The sequence below is a fragment of the Podarcis gaigeae genome (genome assembly GCF_964106915.1).
Source record: "Podarcis gaigeae genome assembly, chromosome: 2".
Classification (NCBI taxonomy): domain Eukaryota; kingdom Metazoa; phylum Chordata; class Lepidosauria; order Squamata; family Lacertidae; genus Podarcis; species Podarcis gaigeae.
This window is the reverse complement of record NC_139679.1, coordinates 123,258,560-123,273,689: the sequence shown is the minus strand read 5'-3', so window position 1 is coordinate 123,273,689 and position 15,130 is coordinate 123,258,560. Positions and strand designations below refer to the sequence as shown.

General features: G+C 46.3%; 1 protein-coding gene across 2 annotated transcripts; it reads left to right on the top strand.

The window, feature by feature from the left end:
* The first annotated feature begins 2,651 nt into the window (after nucleotides 1–2,651).
* Nucleotides 2,652–11,701, top strand: LOC310837804 (uncharacterized protein). Of its 2 annotated transcripts, XM_083724951.1 has the most exons (4): nucleotides 2,736–2,870; nucleotides 5,201–5,273; nucleotides 6,477–6,710; nucleotides 8,783–11,701. In XM_083724951.1, the coding sequence occupies exon 4, from the start codon at nucleotides 9,068–9,070 to the stop codon at nucleotides 10,244–10,246; it is 1,179 nt and encodes a 392-aa protein (XP_083581077.1). In that variant the 5' UTR covers nucleotides 2,736–2,870; nucleotides 5,201–5,273; nucleotides 6,477–6,710; nucleotides 8,783–9,067; the 3' UTR covers nucleotides 10,247–11,701. The 2 variants fall into 2 exon arrangements, with proteins under 2 accessions (XP_083581076.1, XP_083581077.1); XM_083724950.1 differs by lacking the exon at nucleotides 5,201–5,273 and having other exon boundaries at nucleotides 2,652–2,870.
* Nucleotides 11,702–15,130: the final 3,429 nt, after the last annotated feature.

Below are 15,130 nucleotides of genomic sequence, written 5' to 3'. Positions count from 1 at the left end.
CCCTCAGCCAACACCTAGATGTCTATATCAGCTGACTGCATAAGCTGTAATGGGTCACACAACACATCACCAGCCATGAAATTGGGAATTGATAGGGAGAGGAAAGGTGTGCCCTATATTTGATCCCACCCCTGAGAGCAGCTGGAGCCCCCAAAAACCTCAGGATGGGCAAGGATGATTTGTGAGGACGGGGCACACTTCCAGTGATGATGGGATTCTGAAATCTTGAACTTGCCGGGCAGCAGTGGGGGGAGGGCCTATGGGTGTTGAAATTAAGCCAGAAAGCAGCATTGCATTTTACAAAATAGGACTCTGGCTGTTTTTATCGGGTGTGTCATGCTGGTCTACTGTGTTCTCTGAACTTTCCCTGTCATCTTCTAGCAGTAGCAGCCACCCGCATTCATCGGACAGGAAGGCAGGCTTCCGTCATGACTATAATCACTAGATTACTTAAAAATCTAAATCCCTCCAAGGTGAAATGAAGGCTACTGGAATCAAAGACCTCTTCATCTTATTGGTGACGAGGATGAAGGCTCTCACTTGGCTACGAGAGATCGCCATAGAAGAAGATGATTATTAAATTTTGAATAGGATTCATGCTATCTCAACCTAGAATAAAGAGAGACCCAGGGTGTAGCTAAGGATTAACAAGGTCTATGCACAAGAGTCTTGCTATCGCCTCTGAGGACATCAGCTTTGACACCACAATACCTCTAGCGCATATTGAACCTAGGCATTTAAGAAACGAGGAAAGAAAACAAAATGAAAACACCAAGAAAAAGTGGAAAGACAGTTTCCTGTGGGCTTAGCTTAGGGGATAGTTGAGAGATGAATTTGGAATCCAGTAGATAAGATCCAGAAAAATCCAGATGGTAGGAACAGGGTGGAAAATGCCACTTTGTTTTCTAAGTTTTCTAAGGCAAAAGACCTTGTCAGCATTTTTTTCTTCCCTTGTTCCAGAGTCTAGACCCGTGGTTCCCAACGTGGGGTACACGCCCCACATGGGGGCAATTCGAGAATGAGTTTTGGCTTTTGGCTTCCTCCATGTGATAGGAGTTCACTTTTTGAATAATAAGAATTATATGTCACGGGGGGAGGAGGCATTAGGATTTTAGAGATGCTTAATAATAATAATAATAATAATAATAATAATAATAATAATAATTTATTTATACCCCGCCCATCTGGCTGGGCTTTCCCAGCCACTCTGGGCGGCTTCCCAAAAAATATTAAAATGCTGTAATACATCAAACATTAAAAGCTTCCCTAAACAGGGCTGCCTTCAGATGTCTTCTAAAAGTCTGGTAGTTGTTGTTCTCTTTGACATCTGGTGGGAGGGCGTTCCACAGGGAGGGTGCCACTACCGAGAAGGCCTTCTGCCTGGTTCCCTGTAACTTGGCTTCTCGCAGTGAGGGAACCGCCAGAAGGCCCTCGGTACTGGACCTCAGTGTCCGGGTAGAACGATGGGGATGGACGCGTGGGGGGAGGTGGGGCACGGCCAGAAAAAGTTGGGAACCACTGGACTAGGTAGAGACAGGCTTTTCTGTCCCCACTGTCCCCAGGTAACATTTAAGGCTACTTCAGCGAATTTGTCTAATCATCTTTAAAAGCCACCCAACTTGGTGGCCATCACTGCTTCATGCAAGAGCAAGCGTCATAGTTTGATTATACGCCTTGTGAAGGAGGACTTTCTTCTGTCTGTCTTCCATCTTCCAACATTCAGATTCCTTGAAGGTCCATGAGTTCTAGTTTCTAGACTTGCAGGTATAGGGCGATATAATAAAAACAACAACAACAACTTCTCTCTCCACTTATACCCAGCTTTTGCAATGCTTCAATCTGGGACTGGGTAAAAGGCAGATCCAGCTGATTTTAAACGGATCCTCATGAATTCATGTGATTTTTTTCATTCAAATTAAATAAAACCACCATGATACTGTAGACCATGTCTTAGCCAGTACGGTAAAGGTAAAGGGCCCATTAGGTCCAGTCGTGGCTTTAGTGGCCGAGGGAAGCAGCGTTTGTCCGCAGACAGCTTCCGGGTCATGTGGCCAGCATGACTAAGCCGCTTCTGGCAAACCAGAGCAGCGCACGGGAACGTCGTTTACCTTCCCACCAGAGTGGTACCTATTTATCTACTTGCACTTTGACGTGCTTTTGAACTGCTAGGTTGGCAGGAGCAGGGACCGAGAGCTCACCCCGTTGCAGGGATTCGAACCGCCGACCTTCTGATCAGCAAGTCCTAGGCTCTGTGGTTTAACCCACAGCGCCACCTGCGTCCCTGCAGACCATGTCTTAGTCTGTAGGCAGCATCAAAAGAATCAGACATTCACTGTTTAGTGGGGCCACAATGGCGCAAAAAACATGGTTAAAAAACACGGATCCTCATGATTTTTGCACTAGATCAGCCCGAAGTCACCATCAGATCAAACATAATAGCCATGAGCACAGCATGCACCACAAAAATCACGGATCCACGGCTTCCTGGCGACACCGTGGCCCAAAAATCCCCTTAAATCTCAGCTCTTTTCGGCCCTTCGTCCAGCACTCTGTATCTGTGTATGTTTGCGTGCTCGTGTGTGTGTGTGCGCACCTCATCACTTCCGGTTCCCACTCGAACGCAGGCAGGAGTCATAGGGGTTTGCTCTACAACGCACTTGAAATGCGTGGAAAGAGGCGATTGAGTGGCGAGAGGCGGTTTCCGGCCAGGAATTTTGGGATTCCTAGAGGGGCAGGAGGTTTGTTGTTTTTTTTGCAAAGGGGAGGAGTGGGGGGGGGTCACAGTCCCTCCCTTTTTCTTTTTTTTGCAGGGAAGGAAATCGTCTTCTCGGCGATGGGGGAGGAGGCTGATGCCTGGAGAGGTCAAACAGGTAAAAGGGGCAGAGGGGAGAGATAATTCTATTTTTATTTTTTGGAATGGGAAAGGAAGGGTCGGGGTGGGGTGGGGGTTTGTGCTAATCCATGCAAAGGAGCTGCAAAGTGGAGGCCAGGCGGCTGCATGGCTCTCCGTTGCACGAAATCCTTTGAAGCCCCCACCCCATCCCCGGCCCCCAGATCCCAGACGACATGGGGTGTTCCGGGTGGGGTGGAAGTAAGAGCCTGGATGCAGAGGAAACAGCCTTGCCCGAGTGGGATGGATGGAGCAGGAGCGGGACTCCTCCTGCCTCCCCTTCCCCACAAAAAAAGAGGGACGGAGGGACCCCCACCTCAAACAATCCAGGCTTATCCAGCTGCAGCGAGCGCTGGTTCCCTTCCCACAGTCCTATGGGGGGGGGCCCTCAATGCAGAGAATATGGCGTGGTGGGGAAAGTTGGGGGGGGGCTCTGATTCTTTCATGTTATGGAATCATAGAATCTTAGAATAGAATTAGAATACAATAGAATTTGTTATTTATACCCCGCCCATCTGGCTGGGTTTCCCCAGCCACTCTGGGCATCTTCCAACAGAGTATTAAAATACAGTGGTCTGTTACATGTTAAAAGCTTCCCTAAAAAAGGCTGCTTTCAGATGTCTTCTAAAAGTCTGGTAATTGTTGTTCTCTTTGACATCTGGTGGGAGGGCGTTCCACAGGGAGGGGGCCACTACCGAGAAGGCCCTCTGCCTGGTTCCCTGTAACTTGGCTTCTCATAGCGAGGGAACCACCAGAAGGCCCTCAGCACTGGACCTCAGTATCTGGGCAGAATGATGGGGGTGGAGACGCTCCTTTAGGTATACTGGACTGAGGCCGATTAGGGCTTTAAAGGTCAGCACAAACACTGCAAGGGACCCCACGAATCATCTAGTCCAACCCCCCTGCAGTGCAGGAAACTCATCTAAAGCCTCCATGAAATACGGCCATCCAACCTCTGCTTAAAAACCTCTGGGGAAGGAGAGTAAAAGCTAAGGAAAGCATTAAAAGCTAATCATGTGGTCTAGTTTATTTTGGATATTTGGTTGCTTTGTTTTCAGCTGTGTTGTTTTCATATTAGGTGAACTGCTCCTTGCTTTTTTCCTTGACCTGAAAAAAATAAAATAAATAAAACCAATCAATCAATCTTTATTACAGTCCAGTGTAGGAATGAAAATCACGGGAGACGAGTAGTGGGTGTCACGAGAGGCGTCTGCCGGGAAAACCCCGGGAACTCTCTTTTATTGAATATTACAAACATTGCCACAGGTGTGGTTGTGGCTGATTGGTTGATACAAACACAAAGAAACTCATTGCCTATTGGTTAATGCAAATGCAAGGCGGGAATTACATGTGAGGGGTGGGAATTACATGTGAACATTAATCACCGGTAGATTAAAGGCTGGGAAACGAGGTTGGGACTAGACAAGCATGAAACCTCCTAATTAATTGTAACTAAAGATTAATATGGCATAAAACAATTACTAATGATTGATCATAACATGAAAGAATACAATAATCAAGTTCTATAGATGTGGTCAGCTATGCATGGAGAACAAGTCACCATGAACTTAAGGTGAACGGAGCGATGAGGGAATGTCTTGGTGTTTGGAGCAGGTTCGTACAGTGTGTGCAGAAACAGAGAAAAGATCATAAGCGAGACTTCCCAGAATGCAAGAGAAAAGAAGCAATACTTCCCATAGCAAGACTTCCCATAAGGCCACAGTTATGTGTAGAAAGAGAACGATGCAATGCTTCCCTATAATGCAACAGTTATGTGCAGAGGGAAAACATATGTGCAGAAGGAAAACTTCCCTTTAGTCCAGAGACCCAACAGAAATAATATAGATAAATAAAATAAAGGGGCCTGTTTGGCTTCCTTCCTGCTAAGCCAGGGCTCAGCAAACTTTTTCAGCAGGGGGCCAGTCCACTGTCCCTCAGACCTTGTGGGGGGCTGGACTATATTTTTTTGGAGCGGGAATGAATGAATTCCTGTACCCCACAAATAGCCAAGAGATGCATTTTAAATAAAAGCACACATTCTACTCATGTAAAAACACGCTGATTCCTGGACCGTCTGTGGGCCAGATTGAGAAGGCGTTTGGGCAGCATCGGGCCCCCGTGCCTTAGTTTGCCTACCCTTGTGCTAAGCAAAGGGTGGCGGTGGCATTTGAAACTGACTGGCGTCCTGAGAACCAGGCCTTGTTAAAAAGGCTGGAGGAAAGAAAAAATATTTGCTTCCCTTCTCACCTGGAGTTTCAAAGGAGCTTCTCCAGGTGTTTGATGGAGGGAACTGCTGGGCTTCTCTTGCAGGACTGGCTCCAAGCTGAATGGTGCTGAGTTGAAGAGTCCTTTTCTTCTGGGGCTGCCACTACCACCCTCTCCGGTAACACACAAATTCTTCTTCTTTGGCGATCACTCGTAACTGAGTAAGATTGTTTTCCACAAACACGGTTTTAACAATGAGTCCGTAAGTGACTGTGGAGGCCAGTTCTGGATCCACACATCTTTCCACAGTAGGGATGTAGGTTTCCAAGCGGGAGTTGATCACGGTGAGGGTTTGCCAAGCGTGCCTTCCTCTTAGCATGTTTCTCCCTTGTGTCCTGAGTTTGAGCATCTTCAAAGCCCATGACACCTTTGGTAAAGGCTGTTCCCCAACTGGAGCGCTCGCAGGCAAGTGTTTCCCAATTGCCGGTGTTTATACTACATTTTTAAAAAAACATTTTTTGCCTTGAGACAGTCTTTAAACCTCTTTTGTTGACCACCAGCATTACACCTTCCATTTTAAAGTTTGGAATAGAGTACAGTGGTACCTCAGGTTACAGACACTTCAGGTTACAGACTCCGCTAACCCAGAAATAGTACCTTGGGTTAAGAACTTTGCTTCAGGTTGAGAACAGAAATCGCATGGCGGCAGCACGGCGGCAGCGGAAGGCCCCATTAGGTAAAGTGGTACCCCAGGTTAAGAACAGTTTCAGGTTAAGAACGAACCTCCAGAACGAACTAAGTTCTTAACCCGAGGTACCACTGTAGTTGCTTTGGAAGACGACAATCAGGCATCTGCACAACATGACCAGTCCAATGAAGTTGATGTTGAAGAATCATTGCTTCGACACTGGTGATCTTTGCTTCTTCTAGGACACTGGCATTAGTTTGCCTGTCTTCCCAAGTAATGTGTAAAAAAATTTCGGAGACACCATTGACACAAATACACACACACAGCAGGGCTCACTACTTCTTAAATGAAATTTGCATCCTGTTAAATTGTCAGCAGAATTGCAGATGAAAAAGACATGGCGACTTTTACGTGCCTCAGGAGGCATGCCTAAAACTACGGGTCCGGAAAAGAATACAGTGAAGGTAGAAAGTAGAAACTATTGGCTGAGGGTTCAAAGTACAGTCTCACGAGAGTTTTGTAAGGTGGGCCAGTATGACAGCTAGGGTCGGTTTTAGGTTGAGGTTGTGGTTGGGGCAGCTAAACCTTTCTCACACCAGCCCACCTTACCAGGCGGCTGTTGTTGTTGTTGTTGTTGTTGTTGTTGTTGTTGTTGTTGTTATATTTATTTGTACCCCTCCTTCCTCCTGACAGAGATTCAAGGCGGCTTACGGATAAAATAAGAACGGCGAAAAGCAGTCAGTTTCCAAAAGCCCATTGGGACAAGAAAGTCTTCGCCTGCCAGCGGAAAGACCGCAAGGAGAAAGCTTCTCTGGCTTCTCTAGGGAGGCAATTCCAAAGTGGGGGGGCAGCCACCGAGAAGGCCCTCTCCCTGGGAGGGTAGCAGGACAGAGAAAAAGGGCCTCCATTGCAGATCTCAAAACCCAGGTAGGTTCTTAGGAGGGAATACAATCATTAAGATAGCTTGCTTTGAATTGTGCCTGGACGCAGACTGCTAGCCGGTGGAGTTGTTGTAAGAAGGGAGTCTTATAACCAGCCCTGGTTAACAATCTGAGTGCAGCTCTTTTGAGCCCACTGACGTTTCTGAGCACTTTCCCAAGGCAGCTCCACATAGAACCCCACATACAGTAACCCAACACTTGTTATCCAATGAATTAGAATAGTAGAAACGTAGAGTGGGAAGAGACCCTGCGGATCATGTAGTCTGACCCCCCTACAATGCAGGAACGTGCAGCTGTCCCGTACGGGGATTGAACCTGCAACCTTGGCGTGAGTGTGGTTGAGATTTCTGTTGCAGCCGTAATAATAGTAATAATAATTTATTATATATACCTCGCCCATCTGACTGGGCTTCCCCAGCCACTCTGGGCAGCTTCCAACAAATATAAAAGTATAATACTATAAAACATTGAACATTAAAAACTTCCCTGTACAGAGCTGCCTTCAGGTGTCTTCTAAAAGTCGGATAGTTGTTTATTCCCTTGACATCTGATGGGAGGGCGTTTCCACAGGGCGGGCACCACTACCGAGAAGGCCCTCTGCCTGGTTCCCTGCAACCTCACTTCTCGCAGGGAGGGAACCGCCAGAAGGCCCTCGGTGCTGGACCTCAGTGTCCGGCCTGAGTGATGGGGGTGGAGACACTCCTTCAGGTATACTGGGCCGAGGTCACTTGTGGCTTTAAGGTTAGCCCCAACACTTTGAATTGTGCTCAAAAACGTACTGGGAGCCAATGTAGGTCTTTTATGTTATGTGGTCTCGTGAATGTCATGAATAGCATTTATGCTTTTGCTTTCTCAGGAAGAACGGCCCCTGTTGCTGAAATCTGAGCTCATCTCCTGCTTTTTGTGCGGGGGAGAGATGTTTGTGCAGGACGCACAAGGCCATAAGATATATTACTAGACTGTTTATTTGTAGGTATGCATTTTTAACTTCAGTTTATCTACTGGTGGTTCCCTCATTGCGAGGTTATAGGGAACCAGACGGAAGGCCTTCTCGCGTCTGCCTTGTGGAACTTCAGATGTGAAGGAAGTAAGCAGCTATCTTATCTTTAAAAGACATCTGAAGGCAGCCCTGTTTAGGGAAGCTTTTAATATTTACTGCGGCATTGATTTTAACACTCGATTGGAAGCTGCCCAGAGTGACTGGGGAAACTCAGCCAGATGGGTGGGGTATAAATAATAAATTATTATTATTATTATTATTATTATTATTATTATTATTGGGTGTGCAACACAAGGCAACCGAGAACATAACAGTTTCTAAGTTGACAGCTCTAAGACAAAAGCAGGGAGTACCTTAAAAACATAGAAGAGCAGTCCTAAACTAAAAACGTCAGGTGATCTCAAGAGGCTGTGTGTATGCCTAATTTCGGGCTCACTAATCTGATGCCCACAGATGGCACTTGTGAAAGTCAAATTCAATGCCCCCAGAATGAAACAGTCTCCACATTCCCAGCTAAAAACACTGAAATTTAGATAACAATTTTCTCTTTTCTCCTAAGAAGTGAGTCTGTTCTACCCCTTCAGAGTTTTATTCCCTTACCCTCCTCCCGATAAAAATTTCCTCATAAACCCACACATGTGAAAGCGAGAGATGTGCTTGGGAGATGAAGAGAGGTATCCACCAGGCCTTTGGCCAGGGCACAGCCTGACTCCCTCCTTTGGCACTCTTCACAGACCTCTAGCCCAATGGTTGCCATCAATTTGATTTGAATTAATTTTATAATGAAATGATTTTAGAATGTTGTTTATATTTTATTGTTGTTAGCCGCCCTATATTATTATTATTATTATTATTATTATTATTATTATTATTATTATTATTATTATCAAGAGGGACCAGAAAAGAATTTATGTTATTGTCTTCAGACAGTAGCTTAATCAATTTATTCAGCAGGGCATAGAAAGAGGAAAAGAGAGAACTCTGGAGATGATAAATAAAGAGTAGCAGGCTTGAACACCTAACAGGTTTTCATGTTCATTTCTTATTTCCCCAAACAGGCCAAAAGCAGGACAAATAAAATTATAGGAAATCATATGTGGTGTCAGCAGAAAGAAGGAAGAAAAAGGACATCTAGAAATCCAAGGATACATTTGAGGCACAAAGGAAACCAGAGAGACAGAGACACAGATAGAGAAATCCTTCCATGTTGTTGATATCCACGAAATCTTGATCCCAGTGGAATATGACAAAGGGACAATAAGCAAGGGTCCTGGGGTGGGGAAGGGGAATATTCTAAAATAAACCAAAGTTAAATAAATATAGCAGAGCCTATAGCAGGGGAGATGCAAGGAGTGCAGCAAGAGCTTGCTAAGGGAGCACTTACTGAACATCAAATAGCCGACACAGGGATGAAATCATATAGATGCTTGTGGACTTATGCTCATAGCAGAACCCGCACAGGAGAGAAGCCGCATGAATGCATGCAGTGTGGAAAGAGCTTCAGTTTCATGGGAAACCTTAGTACACATGAAAGAACCCACACGGGAGACAAACCGTATACATGCACGGAGTGTGGAAAGAGCTTCAGTCAGAGTGGACACCTTAATTTACATCAAAGAACCCACACGGGAGAGAAGCCGTATGAATGCATGCAGTGTGGAAAGAGCTTCAGTTACATTGGAAACCTTATTTCACATGAAAGAACCCACACGGGAGAAAAACCCTACATATGCACAGTGTGCGGAAAGAGGTTCAGTCAGAGTGGACACCTTACTTTACATCAGAGAACCCACACGGGGGAGAAACCATATGAATGCCGTGAATGTGGAAAGAGGTTCAGTCAGAGTGGCCTCCTAACCTCACATCAGAGAACCCACACAGGGGAGAAACCATATGAATGCAAAGAGTGTGGAAAGAGATTCAGTCAGAGTGGACACCTTCGTTTACATCAGAGAACCCACACGGGGGAGAAACCATACGAATGCCACGAATGTGGAAAGAGCTTCAGTCAAAATGGACGCTTAACTTCACATCAAAGAATTCACACAGGAGAGAAACCATATCAATGCATGGAGTGTGGAAAGCGCTTCAGTCAAACTGGGCACCTTACTTCACATCAGAGAATCCATAAACGGGAGAAGCCGCACAAATGTCTGGAGTGTGGAAAGGGTTTCGTGGACAATGGAGCACTCACTAAACATCAGAGAATCCACACAGAAGAGAAACCACACACGTGTTTGGAGTGTGGAAAGAGCTTCAGTCGAAAGGCAAACTTCAGTTCACATGAAAAAACCCACACAGGGGAGAAACCATACAAATGTCTGGAGTGTGGAAAGAGTTTTAATTCTCGTAGGAGTCTTACTTTACATCAGAAAAACAACATGGGAGAGAAACCCTGTGCATGTGCTGAGTGTGGAAAGAGCTTCAGCACAAGCTGCAAACTTACTTCACATCAAAGAACCCATACAGTGGATCAGCCATATGAAATAGCATGGAATTTGCAACAACTTGAATTAGAATGAAATGTATTGACCCATGAATTGAAAGTTCCTCTCTCCCTAGAATCAGAGAATTGTAGTGTTGGAAGGCTCCCCCAAAGGTCATCCAGTCCAGTCACCTGTTATATAGCTCCATGCACTTGCAGATTCTTAGCTTCTTTTCTTTCATGTCTTGCTCTTTCCTCTTCCTTTGTTTTTGTCTCATTTTGTTTTATTACAGAAAGTTACGGAATAAGCAATGCATACTAACATTTTTGCTATATGTATTATTGAAAAAATGCAATAAACGGGCGGGGGGAGCCCAGTTTTTTCCATGATCGGTTTGACCGTTATGGATCCTTCCACTTCTGCGGAAGTTCTGTCACAGTGAGGCCCTTATTATCTCTCATATAAGGAGAGAGACAGCAGAATTTATCACTCTGTGGTTAAAGCTTCTGTCCAGGCCTTATTAAGCCTATAGTCTCTTCCAGATGTCTCGCTTATTCAGATTATACCGCATTCATCCGCAGTTGAAGCATGCTGGTTAGTCTAAATCTGGTGTCATTGGTAATTCATTCTGGTTTGTTTACGGTGCAGTCGTATCGCTATCCTGATCTGCTGATATGGCGTCAATCATTCATAACTTTCCAAATCACAAAAGGGCCATTTAAACGCCCACAAACACCTATACCCACCAGTGGTTTGTTGTGCTGTTGTGGATGTCCTGTGTTATTCCACTTCTACAAAGAAAAAGGAGCAGGCCTAGACCACAGAGCCAGAATACCCCATTTTCTCCAGTGTAATTCAGTTCAGCGTTCAGAGAGCTGGTGAAGAAACCAGGAGCTCCCTTGACAGAAGTGCGAAGCAGTGCGTTCCAACCCCCTGGCCTTTCTTAACACAAGCCAAGCCTCAAAGCGTCTCTCTGTTGTCAACAAGAAAATCTTTATAACAAACTGCTCAGCAAATCAAAGGACCAATGTGCCAATTAATTAAATCTGTCTAGACTGAAAAGGAAGTATGTGACCTGGTAGAAATCCAGATCTACCAAGTGCCAACTTTTACTCTTAAGCACATCAACTATAAAAGTAAAGGACGTTTCGATGAAAACAGCTGTATGTGTAGTCTTCATAATAGAACGATTGCTTTCTTTTTATGTGTACAGATCTCCTACAAATCGGATAGCTTTCCTTTGATCTAAAAGAGATATTTCCCTCTGGCAATTGTGAAGATGACCAATCATTTTGAATGTGTGTTGTAAAAATTTCCTCTTCAGAGAGGAGACGGGGTATAGATATTGCCACCTTTTGGGACACCAAACTCTGTTTTTTCTTGTTGATAGAATCAGGCCTACACCTAGGGAATTATTTGTTTCTTTTGTGCTAATTTGCTAGGTGGCATTTTCTGTATCAGTTTGATAAACTTACATTTTTTCTCCTTTGTAATCTTGAATTGTGTTTGCTTAAGTAAAGAAACATGCTAAATAAAACGACGAAACTGCAAGTCTTCCCTGAACCCTAAATATTCTCTGTGCTGATATGGAGGGGGGGGAGTATAAACACACATCCCTAAATCTAATTCGGTGAGTGGCCCCTGGGTCCCGTGTCAAGGAATTCTTGCAGCCCACTTGGTCTGAGGGGTTGGACTGCCCTGCTTTGAATTAAAAAGCCCCCAGAAACTGCAAACGTTCCTCATAGGGGAATTGTTCCGTCTCTTTGATTCTTTTGGGTCGCCTGAGCTATCCTTGCACACTCATATGCAATGCAATAAAATCAACAGGCAAGCGCACAGATCCTGAACTTGATGCAACACGGACAGGCTAGTGGAGTAATTAAAGAGCAATTAACAAAAATTTGATATAAAACTGGGGAAACGAGAATGTGGGGGAGGGGAATAGATCATGTTGTAAAGATAATGGGTAAAGGGATCCCTGTTAGGTCCAGTCGTGGACAACTCTGGGGCTGCGGCACTCATCTCGCTTTATTGGCCAAGGGATCCGGCGTACAGCTTCCGGGTCATGTGGCCAGCATGACTAAGCTGCTTCTGGCAAACCAGAGCAGTGCACGGAAACGCTGTTTACCTTCCCGCTGGAGTGGTACCTATTTATCTACTTGCACTTTGACGTGCTTTCGAACTGCTAGGTGGGCAGGAGCAGGGACCAAGCAACGGGAGCTAGACTGCAGCGCAACCCACATCCCAGGTTATGTGGTAAAGGTAAAGGGACCCCTGATCATTAGCTCCAGTCGTGGCAGACTCTGGGGTTGTGGCGCTCATCTTGCTTTATTGGCCAAGGGAGCCGGTATACAGCTTCCGGGTCATGTGGCCAGCATGACTAAGCTGCTTCTGGTGAACCAGAGCAGTGCACGGAAACGCTGTTTACCTTCCCGCCGGAGCGGTACCTATTTATCTACTTGCACTTTGACGTGCTTTCGAACTGCTAGGTTGGCAGGAGCAGGGACCGAGCAAAGGGAGCTCACCCCGTCGATCCCCGCTGACGTTCTGATCGGCAAGTCCTAGGCTCTGTGGTTTAACCCACAGCGCCACCCACGTCCCCTAGATTATGTAGTAGATAGAAAAGAGTTAATAAAATGAACCATGGATGGGGGGTGGGTAGAGGGAAGTCGACGATAACTTTTAAGTCCAAATACAAAATATGCATTTATCTGTTTAAATTTGTAAATAAAAAAAAAGGAAAAGGAAATGATGTGTGTGCAAGAAAAAGAGATTGGCACGGGCTCCCCTTCTATCCAGCCAGGAGTTGGCGCAACCCCAGAGCATTGGTTTTTCCTCTTCGGGGATACTGCATTTTGCTTGCCACTCAAACGCCAATTTGCGCCCTCCTGGAAGAGGGAGGCGCTGCTGCTGGAGCCACGTGGGGTGACGCGAACGTTCCAAGCTCCATTCACAAAAAGCAGGAAGCCGCGCGGGGGCGTGAGCGGTAAGGAAGAAGTGTTGCCGTTCGCCCTGCAGCCTCTCTAGGCGCCCTGGACTCGATCTCTTTAACCCCGAGATGCACTTTCCCGGAGCAAGAAAAGCGTGGGGGGGGAGGGGTAGAGGGGACAGTCCCCACCCCCTTCTCCAAGGCCACTTTGCAAGAGCAAGAAGAGAAGAAGTGGATCTCTCCCCGGATCCAGCAACGCCTGAGTGATCGCCTCTCCCTGGTTGATTCCGTTCCTCCGTCTGATCTCCCCCTGTGCAAAGACCTCCCCCGCCCAAAAAAGGCAGACTCGCTAAGGGTTAAATCCCACCCACCCAAACACTCCCCCCCCCCCCCCCGCATTTCAGGGAGAGTCACATCCTGCTGCATTTGGATCTGGACAGGAGAGTGGAATTTGGGGGGCGGGGGTGGAAGGTGATGCCTCCCCACCGGCAGGATGCGGAGTGGGCGTGTGTATGTGCGTGTGTGTGTTGTGTGTTGCGGACTCCGGGCATCGGAATCAAGAGTTGCCCACGTTGGGCTGGCAGCGACTTTCCAAAGCTCCGGAGGAAGGGCATTCCCAGCCCTACCTACAGACGCCGCACGTAGGGTTTGAACCCGGGACCGTCTGCATGCGAGGCAGACGCCCTGCCACTGAGCTATGCTCCTTAGCCTGGACGTAGGGAATCAGAGAATTGCAGAATTGCAAGGAGCACGAGGGACATCCTAGCCCAGCCTCCTGCAATGCGGGAATCTTTTGCCCACCGTGGGTTTCAAACCCACGACCCTGAGAGTCTCGTGCTCTGCAAATATGTTTTGGGAGGGTGGTTTATTGGTTTGTTTTTGTTCCTACTGACTGAGCTAGAGAGAGAGAGAGAGAGAGAGCTGTACACAGCTACCGGTTTGGGGGCATCTATTGAAGACCTTTGTATGCAAACAGGCCTATGAAGGTTTCTAGAATGTCCCCATTAGCCAGTCATTTTAATGATTTCTTCATATTGCTTTTGAATGTTGCTATGTGTTTCTGATGTTTAGCAAGAGAAAAGTGTCAGCTTTTAAGTTACAAAGGACTCTTTGTCTGGATTATATATACTCTCTCTCTCTGTGTGTGTGTGTGTGTGTGTGTGTGTGTTTGTGTGTGTGTGTTAAAGGGACATAGGTGGCGCTGTGGGTTAAACCACAGAGCCTAAGGCTTGCCTATCAGAAGGTCGGCAGTTCGAATCCCCGCAACAGGGTGAGCTCCTGTTGCTCGGTCCCTGCTCCTGCCAACCTAGCAGTTCAAAAGCACGTCAAAGTGCAAGTAGATAAATAGGTACTGCTCCGGCAGGAAGGTAAACAGCATTTCCGTGCGCTGCTCTGGTTCACTAGAAGCGGCTTAGTCATGCTGGCCACATGACCCGGAAGCTGTATGCCGGCTCCCTCAGCCAATAAAGCGAGATGAGCATCGCAACCCCAGAGTTGGCCACGACTGGACCTAATGGTCAGGGGTCCCTTTACCTTCTATATATATGTGTGTTACGGAAATTACGGGAGGGGGCACATCTTTAAAGTTGTTAAATGTTACAAATATTTTGCCTGAATTTATCCTTTCAACTTGACAGCTCAGGAAAGTTACCTAGCTTTAAAAATAATATAAAATCAACTCCTTTGCCAGTTTCCTGCATTCCAAAGCTATTTCCCCCTTGAAAAAGGACTCCAGGAGGTTCCCAGAGGTGACAATTGCTGAGCTGATGGTTGGCCAAGGGAAGCCTAATCCCATCACCAAAACTTGCCAAGGGGTCAAGACATGCAAAGGAAGTTCTATTGTAATCTGGGTGGTGGGACTTCAGAGGTATTTGCCTGTGCTCATCTTATACCTGGGTTTTGCCCTGCGATGTCTGCTTATTCTAATCTTGTACCAAGGACTTGCCTGGACATGTTTGCCAAGGTTAACCCCTCCCCTTTTGTGACCTGTCAGTGATGTAGCAATGATGCTGTAAGAACTGTATGGTGGGAAAGTTTTAAAAGTCCTTGTC

Excerpts from the sequence above, each read along its gene's own strand:
- LOC310837804 (XM_083724950.1), top strand. The coding sequence starts at position 9,068 with ATGCAAGGAGTGCAGCAAGAGCTTGCTAAGGGAGCACTTACTGAACAT.